We start from the raw sequence: 24,410 nt of genomic DNA, 5'->3' as shown, positions 1-24,410 counted from the left end.
GCCTCCCAGTGCAGAAGAGACAGATGGAATCCCTGATCCAGGAAGGTCAACATACCGCAGAGCCCAGGAGCCACAACTACTGAACCCCTGGAGCCTGCATGCTACAACACGAGAAGCCACTGAAATGAGAGGCCTGCGCAATGCAATAGAGAAAAGCCCATGAGCAACGAAGACCCAACACAGCCCCCAAAAACAATAAATAAAATTTTATTAAAAACGTAGTGCGCTTCAATCATCCCCAAATCACCCCCCAGCAGTGGGAAAACCTTCCAGGAACTCTGTTCCTGGTGCCAAAAAGGTTGGGGACTGCTACTCTGGGGGAATACATAGCTCTAAACCATGTTTTATCAAAGTGTCGGGGGAGAGAAGAGTGTGCTAAAAAAAAATCTGAAAAATACTTTTTATACAACTTTACTAAAAGTAAAACTGTTTCCTAAAAAGTCAGAGGTTAAAGGGAAAAGAAAAAGTGCCAAGCTGTACAAATACTTTTGCTGTTCAGTTGCTCAGTTGTCTCTGACTGCGACACCATGGACTGCAGCACGCCAGGCTTCCCTGTCCTTTATTATCTCTCAGAGTTTTGCGCAAACTCATGTCCATTGAGTGATGATGCCATGCAGCCATCTCATCCTCTGTCTTTCCCAGTGTCAAGGTCTTTTACAGTAACATACAAGTAGGGCACAAATATTAAATAGCAAACACAGTCCATACTATGTGCCAGGTTACCAACTTCTAACTTTCCCCTGGCCATAACTGTATGACAGAACATCTCAGAAATTATATTAAAACAATACTGTCATGAGATCTCATAATCCATCTGATCTACCAGAGCTAGAAGACATGAAGATGATGGTTGATTAATTTATGTAACTAGGACTAAGCCACATGTTACTTAACCTCTATACACAATTTTAAGGAAGTCGCCACTATCTGAATTTATTAACTATAACAACCTTGTATAAAATTTATCACTGACAGTCTTATCTTCATTCAGTTCATTCAAGGTAAAGGACAAAAATCAATGGCTAAATTATCTTTACTATAATACACTATGCCCTCTTATTTACTAAGACATGTTTTGAAGTAAGACAGCCATTTACTGACTGTGTGACCTCAACTAAGTTATTTAAAGCTTCAGTCAGTCTCAATTAGTCTCAATTATGAAATCTAGACAATAATTATGAGACTGTCATTAATGACAGTTGCTATTAATATCAAACATCTGTCCCTTTACATAAATGCATTTTAATTCTCAGAATAAGGCAGCTCATATCCTTAATTTATATGTAAACTGGTTCAAAATAACATTTGTAAAAAGTTTATGAAAAACTAGATCACAGGTCTAAATATATGTTATTTGACTTTAATAACAGTTTCATATATATCATCTAAATATATCCATCTAACAAGCTTATTGTGGAATTGGAATGAGATCAAATATTTAAGTATGAGGCCTTTCAGTGTAAAGAATATGCTTGAAAACTAGTAAGATTCACTTAACATTGACTATGTGTCATGTAGTCTTCTGAACATTTTAAATATACTATTTAATACTCCCAGCCTATGAAGTAATAGTATAATCCTGATTTTACTAAAGAATAAAGAAAGGGTAAGTTGGTCAAGGTCACCTTGCCTAGTGAGTGGTGGAACAGAAATGTGAAACCAGGCAATATGGTTTCAGAATCTATGTTCTTATCCACCCATTACTGTCTTCCAAAGAAAAGCCAAGAGGTTATTTAAAATTGAAAACCTTGAAGGTAACAAGAAAATTTTATAATTTTTCCTTCTGTTGTGTTCAACATAATTACTAAGGAAAATTAAAAGATACACAATCTTTAATTTATGAAAATTCCTTATATTTTCCCACCAATTATTTATCAGTTTGTGTTTTCAGAACTTTTATAAAAGCATCTTTTGGAACTTCAACATTGCCAACTTTCCTGAGTTTTTTCTTTCCTTCTGCTTGTCTCTTCAAAAGCTTCATTTTTCGGGTAATATCACCACCATACTGAAAAACATTTTAAAAAATTGGAAGTCCAAATCACTCCATAGAAAAATAATCCTACAATTAACTAGAGATATCAATACAATTACAACTTTATAGTCATTATCCATGAAGTAGACACTTGGTAAGTTACCTCTAAGACCCTTCCTAGCAGATCCTAAATTTACTATTAATATCTTCTCAAAGAATGATACGTGCTTTGTTTGTTTTTGAAGGAGATGAAGATTCTCAAGGAAGCCCAATACCATATTGCCATCAATCTCCTTACTGATTCGAGGCCTTGAAATTTTGGATTATATAGCTTTAGTCTAATACAGAAACCTGCATAGGCTTAAATGTGTCAGTCCCAGTGTTAAAGATTTAGAAAAAGCATTTATCATTTAATTCTCATATTAACTGAGTTAAGAATCTTTTTTTAACAGAAGAAACAGCAAACTTTGCAAATTAATGTAGGAGAAATGGATTTCAATTTTAACTCCACTGTAAGACAGTCATTGTCTTCAAATGCTTCCTTAAAAATCAAAACATTATCCTGATCGTAAGTGTTATAAAAACATCCTTAGGTAGTTGCACATAAGGAAATTTTTAAAAATAAGATAGGAAAAGACTTCAGAATGTGAGCAAAATGAATATGCAATCATTAAAGTCAAGCTGACATTTACTTATTTAAAAAGAAAACAGATGAGATAAAAGGTACTATAAAAACCAACAGTGGAAACCCACTGTATAAATACCCTCTCTGATTTTAAACTTACAAAATAGATAAAGAACACATGCAGATACATACACATTTTGCCAAAACATTTTTCCTATAGGCTTTCACACTGTAAAAGAGAAAATTTTCCTTAAGTACACAATTATACTAATTAAAAGTACTTATTTTCAAAAACAATTCCCCCTTTACTAAAGATACTAAGATCGGGTCATACTTAGGTAAAATTGCCAAAAGACAATCATTAGATAGCTTACATGCTCTTGTATTTCATGTATTTGGAATAAAATAGACAATTCAAAATGAATATAAACACAGATTTTATTAAGAATTAAAAAAAAGGTTTGTGGATAGTCGCGAAGAGGCCAAAATAAAGACTGGTGTGACCTTGATGATGAAAATTATATAAGGGAATTTCTAGTTCAATTTAAAACTACTACTTTCAAAAATACTAAAATGGTTATTATCTCATTACTGACTACCAAATGTGGGTCAAGACTGACTAGGAATATGAAGAACAATGTATTTTATAAAACCCATTTCAGGGGAAATGAAATAATTTTAATACAGCCATTCAAGCAGCTATAAACTAATCTACTTCCATAATGTATCTGAAAAATATGGAGGATCAAAAATTTGAAAATAACTCCACTTTTTTTGTATTCCATATGAAGATATAAAAGTCTTATTCTTTTTCTTTAAGGTTTTCTCTACCTCAGCACATTTATGCTTGAATGATTATTTGCTATTTTAAATGGCATTTTCCTGGAAGTTCCCTGATTATAAACTCCACTCTGCCTAATCTGAGTACTTATGAAACACAAAATAACTAACACAAAATAGTATTAGGAAATGAAAGTCATTGCAAATACCTGCACACAACTCACCCCATGACTGCTGCAAACCCTGAAGACTAACACGGTGTCAGTGGTCCTCCCTCCCCTCTACACACTGACTAGCTCTAAGGAAGTGGTATTAAGTGCTTTAAGCAAAAATCAATTTAGTTTTCTCTTGTGGAAGAATATCTCCAAAACCTTTTTAATTCCAGTTCCTATATACTTGAAGAGATAAAACAAACCATAAAAACTTTGCAGAAATTCCTTAACCAGAAAATTGAGTGGGGTCACTGAATAAAATGAGTGGAAATAAAATTCCTTAAACCATATACATTAGAGTAATAACTATAAATAATTATCACCCAAAAGTGTCATATAAGTAATTCAAAGTAACAGTCATCACTTAAATTAGTGGAATTAAGAGATTAACATTTCTATAAGTAGGAATAAAGTTTAGCACAATGTTAAGTTTTTTAATATTCTTTCATTTTTTATGTATATCATCACTAAAACCAACCAAGGAACAAAAATGAATTTCAACTCACGTTTCTCTTGCAATGATTTTACTTCCAAGAGCAGCTTGAATTGCTATCTCAAACAGCTGCCTAGGAAGAGAATCCTTCAGACGTTCACATATGGCTTTGCCAACAGAGTATGCTTTATCTCTGAGACAGAAAAAAATGCAGTTATTCATATATCCTAAATAAAAGTAGTTTTCTATTTAATATGCATAACCAATGTAAAGGTTATTAAGGAGGTACAAAGAGAACTTGTTTATCATGTTGTTGTTGTTTAATCGCTAAGTTATGTCCAACTCTGCGATCCCATGAACTGTAGCCCACCAGGCTCCTCTGTCCATGGAACTTCCCAGGCAAGAATACTGGAGTGGGTTCCCATTTCCTTCTCTAGGGGATCTTCCCAACCCAGGGATTGAACCCACATCTCCTGCATTAGCAGGTGGATTCTTTAATAAACACCATTTAATCTCTGAATCATATGTGATCTCTGACAGAAAAAATAACATGATCTCTTACAGAAAATCTAGAAAAACATAGAGAATAAAAACCATTCTTAATGCCCTTCCCTCACCCACAGAATACCACTGTTAAACATTCTAGAATATTTTTTAAACATATATCCATACTTATTTTTCTGCATACATATTTATGTTTGTTTTTTACAGTTTGGATCAGTGTTTGTGATATAGTCTACCTTTTTATTTAACAGACATTTTTACACCACTAAATATTGCTCGACAATATACTTTTAATGGCTTAAAATAATAGATTATTATGTGGGTGTTCCATACTTTATTTTACCTAATCCACTATTTCTTGAAATGGAAATTTTTTTAAAAAATTTATTTCTCAATTCTAAATCTACCATAGTTTAGAATACATTTACTTTGTTTTATATGGTAAAGAAACCATTTCTTTCCACGACACTATGCTTTTTGGCTATTTTAATTCTATTCTCCTGTCAACAGTTTGGTAAGAAGCATGGAAAAAGAAGGAAAAACTAGTACATGGATATTAATTACACCTTTAAATTTTCAAAATGTAGCTGTCAAATAAAAATGAGCAACCAATAATAAATGAAGAGTAAAACAGCTACTTTCACATTCTGTAATTAGTTACTATTCAACTTACTTGTGTACAACAGTTACTAGCTCTTCTACAATATTTCCATTCAGTAGAATATCCATTTTTACAAGTTCTGCAGTCTGGTAGCCTGCATCTTCGTAATCAAAACTAACAAAGAAAAATATCCAAGTTATAGATAAACACTGTATTTCCCAAGAGATTACATTTTTTTTTTTTCTTTTCAAAATATCTTTTTTCTACCTCCTCTGGTATCACTCCCCAAAGATCTAACTTTCAAACGAATTACATATAAATTTCAGATAAAAGGGCCAACCTGATCACAGTAAAAAACAAACTTCCTTATCTTTTTACATTTATGAAATCAGGTACAAAAATCATCATGCTCCACTGAGGGAAGGGGAAAAAAAACGTTAAACTAGGCTAGGAAAGTACATCATTGAAAGAAATGTCACCTTCCCAATGTTCCTTCCTAGAAGCTGGCTGGCTATAGACAATGTATATACTAGTGAATGTATACAGTGTCAGACTCATGAGTTGGGTTTCTGTTAAATTTTCTATTACCAGTTAAATAAATGCTAGGGCATGCTAAGTAGCCATTAATATACGGCTCTTCAGTATAAACCTTCACAGAGCATTTAATGAGTTAATACATGAACCTAGAACATAAGAAGTGTTAAGAACAGAGCCTATCTAAGCACAATAAGCATTTAATAAGTGCTATTTCTAACTATTTCTAACAATATGGTCAAAGCTTACAGTAATAATCAAAACAAACAGGTTTTATAAAACTAATGTCTGATGAGAAAGAAAATTTCAATTATGCTCTCGTGTCTTTGCAGTTATGGATGATAACATGTGTATTCTACTGCCATAATTCTAAAACAAACCAGTGCCTACAGTTGCAAATGTGTAGCTTCGAAAGGTTTTCAGCAGGAAGGTCGCAAGGTGACACTAACAGTCTCTAAAACCTGACTACTGTCTGAAGTGTTCCCCAAACCCTTTCTTTTTTCAATGAACACTAATCACATACATAAAGGTACCATGTTAAGTACTAAAGAGATAAGACATAGACATAATCCTGAGATTTTCACTGTTTGCAGCTTTAAATTTTTCTATGCTCCCAAATTTTATAATTTAAATTTTTTTAGAATATGAAAAAATATCCTCGTGTATTCCTGAACATAAGGACTACTTAATTTTGGAAGTTGGAATTATTTTTAAATAGTTCAAAATAAGCCATGTTCTCTCAATGTGAAAGTTGTTCCCCAGCTAAAAGATTTTAAGACCACTTAACTCAGAAAGCTAGAATTCAGACTGTTGTTAACTGTTATAAACACTTAGTAATTATCCTTTTAATTATAGTAATTATTTAACAACATGCTGCCTCAATTCATTTTAAATTACATCGCTACTTACTTGTTCAAGGTCTTGTATGAAAGAAGACATAAAAAAAATTTGGTGACCAATTAGAAAAAATAACTTTGTATCATGAGTTATGCTGACTCGCTTCACTGAAAAGCTCATTTCACAAAGTAAATGTCCAGGTCACTGCAACATATTCTTCAAAATGCTGGGATTTTTCTTTGAATGTTAATTTTAAGTATGCATGCACATACATGTATGCATGTGTTTTACCAGATGTGAACATTCACTTTTCTGTCAACTTCCCCATTATATATTTCCTTTATATCCTAGTATATGCCATCCAGTAATGTAAGATTTTAGGACACTAAGGGCATCTAGTTATTTGTCCTTACAAAAAACACTCCCACAATGCTATACTTTTCCTTTAATTTTAACAGGCTATTCCTCCATGTACTTTTATGGGATAAGATAATGGGTTTCATGATGCAGACTACTTACTCCTAGGAAGACCAAGTTATTGAAGTGTTCACAAATATAGGGGCACGCCTAGCATTTCTCTAAACAAGTACTTCTATTTTCCAAATGTACACAGATACTCCTAGGATTACTTAACATTCAAATACATTTTAAAAGTGCCCCTTAGGTCACAGTAGCTTTTTCAAATGACATGCAATTTTTAATCAACTTACAAGAGTACATCTCTTCTCATGAAGAGGGCACTAAAATTTCTGTCACTAGATGACCAAGATTAAGTAAGTGGAATATTAGTAAACACCTGCTGGTCAATACTTAAAAAAGACTGTCCAGATATTTGAGTTTCCCATTAAATTTTTACCTAGCATATCCTGAAGACAGAGATTTCAAAGAATCATAAAAATCCACCACAATTTCATTCAAAGGGAAGAGATATTTAAGCATTACTCTATTTTGATCAATAAACATCATATTCTTCTGAACTGCTCTTCGAGCCTGAATAGAGAAGGAAAAATGGCTTGAATGATAACTTATTCACATAATGATTGATTTAATAAAAATAGACAGATGTCAATTATCAACTTTAAAGAGTGCGCAAAATGAAGGAGTATTTCTTTAATGGTCCAATAAAAACAGCTGACCAATATTTATAATACAGGGAGTACCATTTTGTATTTCAATTATAATATACTTCCTACCAAAACTTTAATCTTTTGTTTTTAATCAAATAAGTCTCTTTTTTAATTATACAATATTTCACTTAACAATAAATCAAATTAGCTACAGGTGGAGTCAAGTTCTGATTTCTTATTTTACAAATAAAAGAAATTTAGATCCAGAGAAATTAAGCAACTGAAATTAAATCTGCTTTGGGACAAGACAATAAAAATTCAAGTCCAGTAGTTATCACTTGAGAGTTCTTTCCAATATGTCAGAATATTTTAAATATGTACTTTCTGATGACTTGTGATTATATCAAATTTGTAGATTAAATCGTTTATTACAATGTGGCAAGAACTAAAGCAAAATGAGGAATACCTTTCAATCAAAGGTCTCTAAAGTATTGTAATTATCTTTCAAATAATACCCAATTTCAAATAGTCAAAAAAGGTGAAAGGAAACTATATTTTTAGCTACTCAAGGTGAAAAAAAGCCATGAAAGTTCTTTGCTTTAAGCTAAAATATAAATTCAAGATGATCAAAAATTCTGGCTCTGTTTTCTTATTTAAAAGTCAAAATACTGTAATTATGTGTATGTATATCTAAATATATAAACAGGTAAAATATATAAAGATCTTTATGAAAATTTCTTTTGTTCAATTCGACAGGCTCCATAGAGACAGAAACCATTCTAAAGCTAAGCTGGGTACCACGGTTTGAGAAGACTAAAATGTACTTTTATATCAAACTGTATTACATTTATACCTGGCAAAGCATCATTATTTTCCCAGTATATTCATCTGGTGTGATAATGGTGCCCAAAACAACTGGCTCCAAATATTCTGTTACTTTTGACTTATCAGGGAACTGTGCAGGATTGATTATTGTAATTTCCTTTTCTCTGTATTCCTAAAAAATAAGAAAAGTCACCAATAGTTAAAAAGAAATCTTAGTAGTTACCATGTTTTTAAATTTTCTACTAACATAGGTTAGAATTTTTGTTATTAAAATTATTGGAATTAATAAAAAACAAAAGAATTCCTAAAGGTTAGCATATTATCTTAACACACTTTCGATTAAAAAGAGAAAAACTCTCCAAAATATTTCATAATAATTATTAATATTTTCTGATTATTGATATTTACTAAAATCATTTTATACAAGGGCTTCCCTGGTGGCTCAGACAGTACAGCATGTGCCTGCAATGCGGGAGACCCGGGTTCGATCCCTGGGTTGGGAAGATCCCCTGGAGAAGGAAATGGCAACACACTCCGGTACTCTTGCCTGGAAAATTCCATGGACTGAGGAGCCTGGTAGGCTACAGTCCACGGGGTTGCAAAGAGTCGGACACGACTGAGCAACTTCACTTTACTAGAAAAAATACGATGTTAAGAATACATATCAATCTGTCCCATGTACGTCACTGTAATTAGTTTCCTAAGTTAATTTTGTTGGAAAATATTTACAGATGCCAAAGTTAATATTTGTTTAAAACAAATATGTTGTAACTTAGATTGAATACAATATTGTTTCTACTGTTAACCTGAAATCTAAAATTTCCCACAACCATATAGGAAAGAATGCTTTACTAATCATAAGATGAATTACTTATGACCAAAATCATACTCTTATTTTTTCTGCTGAATTTAGAACAGTATTCTCAGAACTAATTCTACTTTTTACTCTTAGTAACAGACTAGTATTGATAATGTGGAGATTTCATCAGGTTGAGAAAAGTATGCATAATTAGCTCTGAAGAAACTTGTCCATCATAAGGTAATTCAACTTTTATTATTACTAATCAAGAAATATTTAGTTTTAATAGCTAGTCAGCTACTGGTATACTAAAATGTTCCTCATATTCTGCATATACATACACACACATATATTTATTTAGTTTTCTTATGTATGCTAGCTCACAACAGTACCTTTATCAATTTTGCTGATGAAAGAACAGCCTTATATGGAACAGTAGGGGTTGTCAAAATAACAGAAGCATGATATTCCTGTTCTAGTCGCTGGTTGAAAACTTCCATATGCAAAAGTCCAAGAAATCCTAACCTGAGGGAGAAAAAGCCAAACTCCAAAATGTTTATGTACCATGGGCTCTATTTTCTTTGATTTGATATTACTATTTTGTCGGGGAGGGGTGGAATCAAAAGTCATTCAATCAATTCACATCATAATTAAAAGCTAGCATAAATTCATTAAATAAGATAAAATCTTCCATTGGGATTCTATTTAAAGTAGCTATAAAACTGATCCATACAATAGGCATCCACAGTGAGAAATAGGCAGACATGTTTTAGTTCATTTTACACTAGTATGAACTGATCTTCAGAAATGGTCAAGCCCAGTAAGCCATTTAAATTTTATTTTTCAATAAAAGTGGAATCCTACAACATACGTGAATCTTACCTCCAGCCAGCACCTAGAGCAAGGCTACTATCCCGATGAACCGTCACACTGGAATCATTTAGTGTCAGTTTTTCTATGGCACTCTTCAGGTTATTATATTCAGATTGGTCTATAGGGTACACTCCTGGGGACACAATGATTTCTAATCATTACATGTGACACTCTGCCCAGAAAACCTAATATGCATTGCTGCAAAGTTCAAAATTAATCAGTTAGCTTTTAAATTACTTTCTGTATTTCACTGACCAAAATATTAGTTTGCGAAGAAAACTATGACTATTAAATTAAATTGGCTTCAAAGTATTTTGCAAGTGAATTTACCACTAGATTCATATTCAAAGTGATGTTTTTGCTTTTGCAGAAAGTATAGGGAAAACAAAAAAGAACAATGGGAATTACACCTATCAAGACAATACATCATGTTTATTTTAAGAAACAAAAGTGCAAGATATCCCACAACCACAAAGAAAATCCCATTAGCATATAAATAACAGGAAGAAATGAAAACAAAAACTGATTCATTAGTTTCTCTTTCACATCAAACCCAAGTCCTCACCACTTAAGTCCTTCAAACTCTAAATAACTGACTGACTTTGTCTTTGTCAGTGCTGACTTTGTCAGCACACAGTAATCTGATAACCTTCAATCAGGTCTTCCTTTTACAAATGTCTGTAATATCACACAGAAGTCAGGTTCTGAAGTCATGTATACATGAGGTGACACTCTTCTCTGCTATGTCAACACTAGTGCAATAGTACAGAATTAAAGAAAGGCCAGCTAAGGGGAAGGCACTCAGTAAATGTCCACTGATAATTAGTAATGAAAACACCCTATGTAGAAGTAGTAGTATTTCAAATATAATGACCTACTCCTTAGTGAAACAAGAAGGAAATTCATATTACTGTGCTCCTCTAATTTATCAGAGGGCTTGTTTCAAGAGGTTATTTTTTTAAGAAGTCCTTAAATTTAGGAGGAAATGATCTCCCATATAAAGTTGTATCATACATATGTAATTAACTGGCATATAAATATCACACCCACAAAAAAATTTTTTAAAACACAGTAGCTGTCATTTAAACAGGAATTGATTGTTATTTAAAATGAGTATTCCTAATAATTATTATTTCAGCTTGGAATAAATTGGCCCTTATCCTTTGAATATGTGAGCGCCTCACCTGCAAATACCATTGGCTTCGCTGATTTAAACCCAGGCAAGGGTTCCACTGGTTGTTTATGTAAATATAATGTATCTCCTATTTGTGCTTCAGTGACATCTTTCATCCCAGCAATCAGATAGCCCACCTGTCCTGCATATCTAAATAAAATTATTACATGGAAATATTTACTGTTTTAATGTTTCAATGTTTCATGTGCATACTCACAATTAGCTCTCCTTCTCCAAGAAATGATTGCACTTTCCAAACAAAACCTCACCAAGCTGAAACTAGGTGCTGCATTCCAGTTAATTCTCTAATTCTCAGCTCTAAGAGCTGTCAGCAAAAGAACATCCCAAGTCTTACAATCCATGATCAAGCACCTCTGCAACACAAGCCTAGGGGCCTTCTGCATGACTCTGCCCATCTCTGCATATAAAACAATAGTGAAACTGGTAGACACAGAAACATAAAACACTCCCTGTGATATTTAGTAGTGAATTATTTTACAAACGTCCTTTAAAAAAGGAAGAAAAAGAAAAAACAATGTTTTTAACCTAGCAAATAAAAATGTGAACTTTCTACAAATCTCATACCTATTTGATGTGCCTCTTGCAGGAAAAGAGCAAATTCAAAGATTTCAGAGTTTTAGCTTTATTTTTTTTTAAGCAAATTTCCTATATGATAATTTCCATTTAGGATGAGATACAAAATCATACTGAAGATGCAATAATGATCAATATATGCGACAGAATATAGACAGACTGTATAGCACAGGAAATTACAGCTATTATCTGTAATAACTTTTGATGATGTATAATCTATAAAAATACCAAATCACAATGCTGTATACCTGAAATTAATGTGATACTGTAATGATCAACTATACTTAAGCAAATAAGAATATAGACAAACTTTAGAAATAGTTGAGTAAAATTACAATAAACCTTATGACTTTAAATTACATAAAAAAAGACAAAGTAGTGGTAGTTTTAGACATACAACATTAAGCTATCAAGTGAGACCCGGTTCAATCTTAAATTTGACAAAGGAGAAAATAAAGACCTTAGAAAACTATGTGCCCAAGGTAATCAATGTTATTAGTATCTAGAGTACTGATGGAATAGGCACTCAATATTTTATAAGTGAACTCAGAACTCAGTTTTATAATGTACACTACTATGCTAATCTCACATCATAAATTCTAGTTAATCAAAGTTTTACCATGAATTACACACTAAACAAAATAATTAATGGATTTTCTTCACTATTCTATGCTGAAGATCTAACTACAAAAAAATTAAATATTAAAAACTGATACCAAATACGGATATGCATGAGAGAACTATCTCTTTCACTGTCTAATCAAATACATCAATGTTGGACCCAGTTGCAACTAGAAAAAAATCAGTTATGGCCAAAAAGAATTAAAAACACATCAAATTCCTACTGACCCTCACCCATGAGATTCTGAAAGAGCATTCACTATGTAGTTGCACTGAACAATCAAGTTTTGTTTTTTGTTTTTTTCCTAAATTACCAAATTAGGATCTTACTAAGCACACCAAATTAAGAAAAGCAGCAACAGAAACACATACCGAGTGTCTTTTAATTACTAATGCAGATTACTTACAGTTTATGAGTTGGCTGCTCATTAGGATTCAGGACTCCTACTTCATTAACTTCATATGTCTTTTGAGTGTGTGCAGATACAATTTTATCTCCTTTCGAAACCACTCCATCAAATAATGCTACATTGGCAATCACACCCCTATACTGGTCAAAGGTGGAGTCAAATACCAAAGCTCTCAGGGGATTTCTGCAATGTGCTTTAGGACTATTAAAAATAAGTAAAGAACAAATACTAATAATTTAAAATTAAATAATAAATTAAAATCTCAACAAAATGCCTAACTCAAATATTATGCTTAATTTGCTCTAGTACGTGAGAAAGATTAACTGACAGCCCAAATAAAAGGACCTTTCTGTAAGGTATAATGCCTATATTTATATTCATTTTAACTCACCCTTGAGTTTTAAATACATTTTATTAGTGTTAGTTGCTCAGTTATGTCCAACTCTTTGCAACCCCATGGACTATAGCCCATCAGGCTCCTCTATCTATTGAATTCTCCAGGCAAGAATACTGGAGTGGGTAGCCATTTCCTTCTCCAGGGGATCTTACTGACCCAGGGATGGAAGCCGGGTCTCCTGCATTGAAGGCAGATTCTTTACCATCTGGGCCACCAGGAAAACCCTAAATACATTTTAAATAACCATTTTTAAACTATTTATGAAATGGATGAAATATATTTGTTCAGGATTAAAACAGTAATTACCAATGTATTCAAGTCCATTACAATAATTAAGAGATCCCTATCATCTTTTTTTTTCTATCTGTATTTGCCTTCTATGTGTTACTAAATATAAATTAAAAATGTATTCTCACTGACCACAAAGAGTATATTTGTCATAACAACTAAGTTAAAGTAACAGATCAAACTGATGGACTTTTACTATTAAAGATAAATAGTATACAAAGAGCAGTAGAATACTTACAAGGGTATCCTTTTGATGACTGCATCAAGAACACTTTCAACATTCGTTCCAAGTTTAGCAGAAATCTGAAAAAATGTATGTGAAACAAACACTTAAAAGTTAAGACTTTACTTTTCTATCCTGTGACTGAGCTGTATGATTAGAAAAAAGAAACAACTCTAAAAGTCATCAATTTGCTTGAAAAGCTTGGTAAAAGGAAGCACACACCACATTATCTATTGACAACTGCCCTTCCATTACGGCTAGGTGGTTTGCTGGTATTAAATTACAAAAGCATTCTGATTATGGTCCTGAAAGAGCACTGGACTAAGAGTTCAAAATATCTGGGTTATAACCATGACTCTACGTGTCATACACGACGTTAGCCAATACATGTCTTCTTCAAGCTTCAAGTTCTTCATCAACAAGTAAAGTGATTATTCATATTTTACATAAACTTCAAGGCTGCTGTGTGAATTAACAGTATGTGTGGATGGCACACAGCTGAGGCTAACTGAAAGGTACAGTGCCACCATTGTTCTTACACTGAGAAGGCAGCCAGAACACTCAAAACACGCTCATCTGACTGACTCACCTTTGCCATTACCGGTAACTGAACCCTCTCTGAAATCTTTATTCAAACTCAGTTCCCTGAATTCCTCCTCTTGCCCTTCAGAGTCCTTCTAGATCAGAGTTTCTCACCTCAGCGCTAAGGACACTTTGACCTGGATAACTCTGTTTGGGGGGCTGTTCTACGCGCACACTGCAAGATGCGTAAAAGCATCCATGGCTTCTCATCCGCTCCCAAGATGCCAGGAGTACCTATTCCCCAGCGTGACAACAAAGAAGGTCTTCAAACATTGCCAAATGCTTCCTGAGAGGCAGAACTACCTCCTAAGAAGAACGAGGCTTTAGACTCTAGTACACTCTTTGCAACAATCCTTTAAGATCACAATTTCTAATTTACTGAATGGACTTTTTTTTTCATTATCTATTTAGCCCCCTGCCTCTTTTCCCAGCTGAGACTCCAAGGGCCCACTATTTGTAATCATTCCATTCAACTACTTTCTATTCTCTATCATAAGCACTTGGTATTAATAAAACCTTAACTGAGACTGCATCCAACTATGTGCCTTTCCTATGCTTATAATCAGAGCAGCTCAACATTAGTGGAGAACAGTCAAATAACTGCTCTGGTTGGTTTCTGTAAGTTCATGACACAGATCTCAATGTGCAGTTAAGATTTGCTGGACACATCTACTAAATTCACATTAACACTAACAATTCACACCACCTTCCTTTTCAATCTACACACTTTCCCTGTGGCCAATTCACTCTCATTTGATACCTTTGCCTCTTACTTCATTCAAGGAAAGAGAAGACATCAAAAACTCCTTTATTCAAATACACAAATCCATCTGCACTGTATCCATAACCTCTTTGCCTTCTCTCCTGCTGCAATCTGTTTTCCCACCTCTCTGAAAACTCAATCCTCACACCCTTGTCTTCTGAATCCTACTCTAATCCTTTTCAAATTCTTATTCATGACACTCTACAAATTGAGAATAATGTAGAATGGCTTCTAGGATCTCTTGTCTACTTACACTTTTTCCCTAGGAAATGACATCCATTCCAATGGCATCAGTGCCACATACACACTATATCATAAATATCTCTGACTTAAATATTTCAGACTCAGTACTTTCCACAAATGCGAGAATTGTGTAGATTTATGTAATATCCTACTTGGATGTCTATTAGACATTTCAAACACACTATTTCCAAAACAGAGCTTTTTATTTTCCCACTATCCCTGTTCCTCCTCAAGCCCTCTATGCATTAACAGAGTACCAGTATTCAACCAGTTGCTCAAACCCAAACTCATCATGATCCTTTATTTCACTTCCTTACATATATAAAAAAGCCTTCCTCAATGATCAGTGCAAAGAAATAGAGAAAAACAATAGAATGGGAAAGACGAGATCTCTTCAAGAAAATTAGAGATACCAAGGGAATATTTCATACAAAGATGGGCTCCATAAAGGACAGAAATGGTATGGACCTAACAGAACCAGAAGATATTAAGAAGAGGTGGCAAGAATACACAGAAGAACTATGCAAAAAAGATCTTCACAACCCAGATAATCACGATGGTGTGATCACTCACCAAGAGCCAGACATCCTGGAATGTGAAGTCAACTGGGCCTTAGGAAGCATCACTATGAACAAAGCTAGAGGATGTGATGGAATTCCAGTTGAGCTATTTCAAATCTTAAAAGATGATGCTGTGAAAGTGCTGTACTCAATATGCCAGCAAATTTGGAAAACTCAGCAGTGGCCACAGGACTGGAAAAGGTCAGTTTTCATTCCAATCCAAAAGAAAGGCAATGCCAAAGAATGCTCAGACTACCTAACAATTGCATTCATCCCACACGCTAGTAAAGTAATGCTCAAAATTTTCCAAGCCAGGCTTCAACAGTACGTGAATCATGAATTTCCATATGTTCAAGCTGGATTTAGAAAAGGCAGAGGAACAAGAAATCAAATTGTCAACATCCACTGGATTATTGAAAAAGCAAGAGAGTTCTAGTACAACATCTACTTTTGCTTTATTGACTACACCAAAGCCTTTGACTGTGTGAATCACAACAAACTGTGTAAAATTCTAAAAGAGATGGGAATACCAGACCACCTGACCTGCCTCTTGAGAAATCTGTATGCAGATCAGGAAGAAACAGTTAGAACTGGACATGGAACAATAGACTGGTTCCAAATAGGAAAAGGAGTACGTCAAGGCTGTATACTGTCACCCTGCTTATTTAACTTATATAGAGTACATCATGAGAAACGCTGGGCTGGAGAAAGCACAAGCTGGAATCAAGATTGCCAGGAGTAATATCAATAACCTCAGATATGCAAATGACACCACCCTTACGGCAGAAAGTGAAGAAGAACTAAAGAGCCTCTTGATGAAAGTGAAAGAGGAGAGTGAAAAAGTTGGCTTAACGCTCAACATTCAGAAAACTAAGATTATAGTATCTGGTCCCATCACTTCATGGCAAATAGATGTGGAAACACTGGAAACAGTGGCAGACTTTATTTTGGGGGGGCTCCAAAATCACTGCAGATGGTGACTGCAGCCATGCAATTAAAAGACACTTGCTCCTTGGAAGAAAAGTTATGGCCAACCTAGACAGCATATTAAAAAGCAGACATTAATTACTTTGCCAACAAAGGTCCATCTAGTCAAGGCTATGGTTTTTCCAGTAGTCATGTGGGTATGAGAGCTGGACTCTAAAGCTGAGCCCCGAAGAACTGATTCTGTTGGAGAAGACTCGAGAGTCCCTTGGTGTTGGAGAAGACTCGAGAGTCCCTTGGACTGCAAGGAGATCCAACCAGTCCATCCTAAAGGAGATTAATCCTGGGTGTTCACTGGAAGGACTGATATTGAAGCTGAAACTCTAATACTTTGGCCACCTCATGCGAAGAAATGACTCACTGGAAAAGACCCTGATGCTGGGAAGGATTGAAGGCAGGAGGAGAAGGGGACGACAGAGGATGAGATGGCTGGACGGCATTACCGACTTGATGGACGTGAGTTGGAGCAAGCTCTGGGAGTTGGTGATGGACAGGGAAGGCTGGTGTGCTGCAGTCCATGGGGTCGGAAAGAGTCGGACACGACTGAGAGACTGAACTGAACTGATTTAACAATCAACTATCATTTAAAAGGTAAATTTAAAAATCTTAATTTAAAATATTATGAACTTTGATTTACATTAAATATAGTTCTAAGAATGGTATCTACAATGCCTTGAAATTAGTCTGACCCTACTCTTCAAGGAGAATATTTCCACAGAGGCAAAATGGCATATAAGAAATAATATTACAAAGAGTTGCAAAAGACCTACATTTTGGTCCTGGCACATTAGCAAACTAGATCTATAATCTTAAAGTGATAAAATCTTTCAGTTTTCGTCCTTTCAACTGTATCATAAGAGAAATTTCTATCTATTTTAACCATGTAGTAAGGATTTTTGGCAAAGATCAAATGAAATATCAGTAAAAAGAACTTTGTAAAACTATAATAATTACACAATGTAATAGTGATGTGCTATCAAATACTATGAAATTTTACTTAAGCCAATTACCTGAGATTTTGGAAAGTAAAATCAAGTCTTCTAAAAAAAAAATTTACCTTAATACATTCATCACCTGGAATATCAAACACCTTCTCAATTTGCTTTTCAACCCTTTCAGGATCAGCATTCTTCAGATCTATCTTAAAAAGAAAATTCACCACGTCTTAATATAACGAAATTAAAATGTACTACATATTATTTGGAGATAGACGCATACTTGAACTAACTGACCCCTTAATAATTTTATTTTCAAAAGTATTGAAAGAAAAATAATGACAAAAAGGTAATAAAATTTTAACGCTCATGGCCACTGAAATGAGAAGGCAGACAGCAAAGCAAGCAAGCTATTGAGGTCATTAGCTATTCAGAGCAGAAGAGATCAATGACAACATCATGTACACTGATTTTATGTGTTATATATAACTTATAAGAACAAACTGTCTTTCTTTGCTTCCTTTAAACCTTTCTTCAATATCAAAAAATAAAACAATGCAATGCAGATTTTTAATTTATTAATCTTAAAATATAAAAGCTAAGCTTTATCAACACTGTCCTCAGTTTAGCACTTCACTGTTAAGCGCCCTGTGTTACACTGTTTAATCCTACTTCATAAGGCCCTTTTCTTTTCCTTTACAGTTTAGTTTAACAGACTCTTTGGCCTGCCCTGCCCTTTCCTACAGAAACACCCCCCATCGCTCCATGTAATCCAGGGAGACTATCTTCTCCACTACATGCCAGGGTAGAGGAGATTGAGTTGAAATTTTATCATATGCAATCCAAAGAAATCTCAATACACAACTGACCTTGAAAATAAAGAGTTTCAACTGCATGGGCCCACTTAAATGCAGATTTTTTTCAATAAACATGTAAAACTATACTTGTAGAATATCAAGTGCAAGACTTGTACTGAGATGGATAGTTTATCCCTAACAAAGGCATAAATGATATTTAACATAAAATTAATAATGTGTTGGCTTTCTGTTTTATAACTCTGCTTTCAAAGAATTATATTACCATACAGTATGCCTCTCATAATTAGAGAAACTACATATCAGCCTATAATTACAGATAAAATTTTTTTTACTGCAACAATGTTGTTACAGTTATGAATGTGACTATAATACTGTTTACTATAAAAACTTTAATGAATCTTTCCTTAGTGTATACACTAGGTTACCATGAAGCAATCACATAATGTCATAGCATAAAGCAATATTTCTGCTTCATCGTTATCAATGCATCAATCATTTACCTGTAAATAAATGTGAAGTTCCTTTTCACATTATCTTTTCATTGTTGACATTTAGTGTCAGTAATACATATAACATCTATGGTGTTTTGTTATTACATAAGACAACACTGATATAAGTACTGAGAGATGATTCACTTTATAAAAGATGATGTAAACTCAGGGTATTGATAAACAGAGCACTGTAAATGTATTTTCTCCTCTTTATGATTTGATTAGCATTTTCTCTATCTTACTATAAGAACACGATATACAATACATATAATATACAAAGTATGTGTTAACAGACTGTTTAAGTTATTGGTAAGATTTTAGTCAATAAGAGGATATTAGTAGTTAAGTCTGTGTGAAGTTAAAAGTTACATGCAGATTTTTGAGTGCACAGGGGTTTTGCCTCCTTCACCTCCATGATGTTCAATAGTCAATTCCATTTAATAAATACCTAAAGATTCCTCATATAAAAAATAGTACAAGTGATATTCAAACACCAAATTTACCTTTAGAAAGTAAAATAATCAATGGCACTGTTGTGCTAAAAAATTACCTTGTTTATAACTGGAATTATTGATAGCTGTGCTTCAAAGGCAAGAAAGAAGTTGGCTACCGTTTGGGCTTGAATACCCTGTGAAGAAAAGCAGACAAGAACACACAAGACACTAAGATAATCATTCTATTATCTATCACAAAGGCTGAAATTCCAGACCATTCCACACATCTTCATCAAAAGCAAAGGTACAAGGCAAACTGTGGTGTCTATACTTTCAAGCATCTGGATCATTCCCTGTGAAAATTCCTTTCAGTTCTAGAAACATTTTTTAGAGGGTACTGTGTTAAGCTTTGGAAACAAAACAGTAATACATGGATCCTTAAGGACCTCAAAGCCTCCTAAAGGACTATGAGACACATTTTATAAAGCCAAGTATATGTATGTTAAGGTAGAGACTGACTGTCCTTGACAGGATTAGGGAGGATTTAATACAACAAAAAAATCTTTGGGTTTTGAATGAAAAGTCCATGAAAATTGAAGTATGTCAAAAGCTTACTATAAATAGTATGTCATGGCTCTTATACTTCCATCTCAGTACGTTTTTTATGGTTATGTTCACAACAGAGAACTTGGTAATGTCACTGACATGTTTCTTTAAATCTAACACTTCTCAAATTATTACCTTAAAAACACCCAAAATGACCTCAAAGATAGATTTTCTAGTTCTGCTAAAAACTGAAACCACAGATTAAGAAGTGCTTAAAACTGGGTTTTTTTTTTTTTTGGTAGGATGTGTATATGACATACTTCAAAAATCTCTTGAACAGTTCCTCTGATCAGCTTAAAAATTTTAAAGGATGAATTAGGCAATTTCACAGGCCATTTTAGCATAATAAAACTTAAAATTAACAGGACCAAAACATAATTCTATTTCCAAACATCTTAAGAAAAATCTTGGAACAATGAAATAGCATATCACATCATATAAAATTAAATTTACCTACCTCATTTGCATCAACCACAAGTAAAACACCTTGGCAAGCAGAGAGTGACCTGGATACTTCATAACTAAAATCAACATGACCCTGAGAAACAAAAAATATTAAAACGTCTAAATGTTAAGAGTTTAAATGTTTCTTAGGGAGAGGCATTTTGGCAAATCTACTGACTCCACCGAATAAAAAGTTATTAAGCTTCTTTTTAGCCTGTTCTTGTGAAATAATTTCACTAATCTAAGAACACTGAGGAAAAAAATAGCAAAGTGAAGTGTTTAATATTCAGTTTAAAAACTGAAAAAAAAGGATTTGCTTGCACTATTAATACAAAGCTGACTTTAACAACAGAGACAAAATTGATATTAAAACTTACCGGTGTATCGATAAGATTTAAAAGATACTGCTTTCCTTCATGGTTATAGAAAAGAGATGCTGTCTGTGCTTTAACAGTGATTCCTCTTTCTCGTTCCACTTGCAATTTATCAAGAACTTGTTTATTATTTTTTGTTTTAGCAATTGCCCCTAAAAATAGAAATGTGTATTGATATTTCTATAAGCTTTTAAAAACAGACAATAGTGCATATAAACTTAAAACCAAAAATTTAAAAAGCATAGTAAAAGTATGCTAGTAAAAGTAACTATCAATTACTCATTGCCATTAATTAAGTGTAGACTATAAAATGAAAATACCTGTTAGTTCCAGGAGCCTGTCTGCTAAAGTACTTTTGCCATGATCCACATGTGCAACGATACTGAAATTTCTAATGTTTTCAACAGGAAAACAAGACATATCAATTTTTTCCTAGAAAAGGGGAGGGAAATATTATATTTATGAGTATAAATTGTCTACAACATGAAACAAGTACGCTAAAGAAAAGAATACTCTTTTAGTCTTCTTAAAACAACTTTATTTACAGCATTCATACTGTTTATATTATTTCTCTGACAGTAAAGAGATGTATGGTTAAAGTCATATTACAAGCAATGGATTACAACAGGGCCCATCAAATACATTAGTCTCAATGTCAAAGGCTATATGACCATATACAGGCCATATGGATAAATAAAAGTCCCTTATAATATTTCCACCATTTCAAAGGCCACTGAGGAGCTGAATGTATTTTCACAAATGGAGAACACAAGATACTTACAACTTCTCTACAGCCTTAGAGCACCTGGTGTAACAAAATTTCTTGAAATAAAAAAAGCTACAGAGCAGCTGAAAGAAAAGAAAAAATGTTTTTGCCCCCATCACGTATTTAATCAACAGAGTCAGGTCTACTGAAAAATTTGTACTCCTAACAGAGCCTTCAAAACTTTAATTTAGATGACTTTGTTACTTAACAACTTCTCTGGAGAGAGAGGGGGAAAAATTATATTATCAAGAAAAAAAGGCTCATTTTTCACTTAAATTTTTAAAATCCTTTAAAAAGTTAGTTTATGATTTTCATTTGCACATAGAATATGTCATTTTTTTGGACCCTGAACGCTTCATTTTTCCAATCAAATTTGGGCTCTCATAATGAGCCCAAAAAAGTGAAATTACAACGAGATATAATTTTCATGAGGTTGTTTTCTTTTTTTTTCCCAGTAAGCGCTTCAATACAAGTGCAACTATACCTGAAAGATATTCTGCAAAAATCTAAACCCGAATTGTCTGCCCTGTGATTTTTCCACCCATCATTCAAAAGGTACTGCACCATTTTTAGTCTTACAATTGCAACATAAATCCATTCCACAGGCATTTTAGAAAAGAGTAAAACTGAATAATTATAGTCTTTTTCTTTCTCCAGTTACTCATAACTTTCATTCAAGTACTTTATTTTACTGCCTAAACTGTTTCTCTTCACAGTTATAACAAAGTATAGTTTTAGGGTCGCTGATGCTTCCCAGGTGGCGCCAGCGGTAAAGAATCCGCCTGCCAGTGTAAGAGACACAAGAAACGCGGTTTCCATGCCTTGTTCAGCAAGATCCCATGGAGTAGGAAATGGCAACCCACTCCAGTAATCTTGCCAGGAAAATTCCGTGGACAGAAAAGCTGGCGGGCTACAGTCCATGGGACCGCAGAGTCGGTCGCGACTGAGGAGCAAAAAGCCCCAGCTCCTCCAACCACAGGGACAGAATGATCACGCGTCGGCTCTAGCTGAGGTAAGACGAAATAATCAAAGAAGCTAAGGCATACCCAGCACTTCTTAGATTCTAGGTATTAAACTAAAAGTTCTATGCCCCACTTCGCGCAAGTCTCACAGCCACTCAGCGTCTTTTTTATAAGCATCTCATTCAACAACTGAAGAAACAGAGAAAGGTCAGGTAACTTGCCTAGGTCACGTGGCTAAAAAGTCGCAAGAAAATGGAACTAACAGCTTTCTCAATACGCTTTTAAAACTACACACTGAGAACAATCCCTCGCATAAACAAAGATCCTGATATTACCAGTGAGGAAAGTGAGGACACGACTTGTCCAAGGTCACGCTGGTGAGCCCTGGAGTCCGCAGCCGAAGCGCAGCCCCGCGCTCCGAGCCCTGCCTCCCTCACAGGAGTGCAACCTGCGTCCCCAAGTAGTCAGTACTAAGAAGCCCTGGCAAATTCACCAGGAGCACCCTCCCTCGGTGTAAGACGTGAATGACTAGAGACTCAAGGCGGTCACCTTGCGGTCTGCAGAGCTGTACCACCGGTCCGGAGCCCTGGACGCGAGGTGCGGCCCGAGCAGCCCCATACGCGCCGCCTCGGTGACCCAGGCCGCGAGCGCGCGTCCGCGCCACCAACCCTGACCTGCAAGCGTCCACATTCCCCTGAGAACCGAGGCGTCAGGAGAAGGCCCCGGGACGCAACGGCGCCATCACCCCGGGCTCCGTGTTCTTTAAAACTGGCCCCCGCTAAGAGCTGGCAGACAGGATTCAAACACACTCCGGCCAGCGGCGGAAAAAACGTGAGGAAGAGACATCCCACATCTAGCCCCTGGGGCCAGACGACCGAGAACAGCGCCGCTCGCCGACGTTTGCACGACGCATTACGACATTACGTCGTGACGTCTGCATACGTCAGCGCGAAGCTGGAGGGAAGTCGGGTGAGCGAAGGTTTAGCGGGGCGCGAGTTTTCCTCCTACCAGGAGGTTGGTTTTCAACCGACTGCCAAATGGCAAAATACTAGAGTAATTTTTAAAATTACTGCTGCATTCTCCATGTTGCCTGCAACATCGCTAATGTTGAAGTGCATCTGAATGAAATCGGGCAGTAAAGTTGATAGCAATAATATGTCCTAGGGCCTCTCTGCTGGCTCATTGGAGAAGAATCTGCCTGCTAATGAATGGGAGGCGTGTTCCATCCCTGTGTTGGGAAGCTTCCCCAGAGAAGGAAATGCTAACCCACCCCATTATTCTTACCTGGGAAGTCCGTGGGACAGAGGAGCCTGGTGGGCTACAGTCCATGGGTTCGCAAAAGAGTCAGACATGACTTAGCAACTAAACAATAACCATGTATCCTAGGAAAATTTGGGCCGGAAGTGAAGGTGGAAAAAAGTTGCATCCTGAAAGTCCTGGAGTTTTCCTGACCTCTGGGTTACCAATTAAACAATGTTTACCTTGCTGGGGAGAAAGTTCTGGCTAAGGATAAAGATAAGAGATAATAAGACCACATCTAGTGTCGCCCATCCCCCCCCCCCCCGCCCCCATGCTCTTTTTTGCAATATTCAGGAGAAAAAGCGGCAGCTGTTGAGTTCACCATTGTATTGTTTCTAGTTCATTCAGGGGACTGCTGTATATTAAAACAGTAACTGTAC

General features: G+C 35.0%; 1 protein-coding gene across 2 annotated transcripts; it reads right to left on the bottom strand.

Moving 5' to 3' along the window:
• Window positions 1-1,831: 1,831 nt before the first annotated feature.
• GUF1 (GTP binding elongation factor GUF1) lies at window positions 1,832-23,642 on the bottom strand. Of its 2 annotated transcripts, XM_043871158.1 has the most exons (18): window positions 23,281-23,412; window positions 21,785-21,852; window positions 21,324-21,435; window positions 21,007-21,155; window positions 20,643-20,723; window positions 19,696-19,773; window positions 17,959-18,042; window positions 13,785-13,849; window positions 12,859-13,062; window positions 11,247-11,386; window positions 10,072-10,195; window positions 9,582-9,714; window positions 8,419-8,562; window positions 7,355-7,488; window positions 5,200-5,301; window positions 4,096-4,215; window positions 2,790-2,826; window positions 1,832-2,005 (listed from the first exon to the last, which is right to left on the bottom strand). In XM_043871158.1, exons 3-18 carry the CDS (start codon window positions 21,421-21,423, stop codon window positions 1,868-1,870), a joined length of 1,833 nt encoding a protein of 610 aa, XP_043727093.1. In that variant the 5' UTR covers window positions 21,424-21,435; window positions 21,785-21,852; window positions 23,281-23,412; the 3' UTR covers window positions 1,832-1,867. The 2 variants fall into 2 exon arrangements, with proteins under 2 accessions (XP_043727093.1, XP_043727092.1); XM_043871157.1 differs by lacking the exon at window positions 21,785-21,852 and having other exon boundaries at window positions 23,281-23,642.
• Between the last annotated feature and the right edge of the window lie 768 nt (window positions 23,643-24,410).

Source organism: Cervus elaphus, chromosome 17 (assembly GCF_910594005.1).
Source record: "Cervus elaphus chromosome 17, mCerEla1.1, whole genome shotgun sequence".
NCBI classification, from domain to species: domain Eukaryota; kingdom Metazoa; phylum Chordata; class Mammalia; order Artiodactyla; family Cervidae; genus Cervus; species Cervus elaphus.
This window is presented reverse-complemented; position numbering and strand designations above follow the sequence as displayed.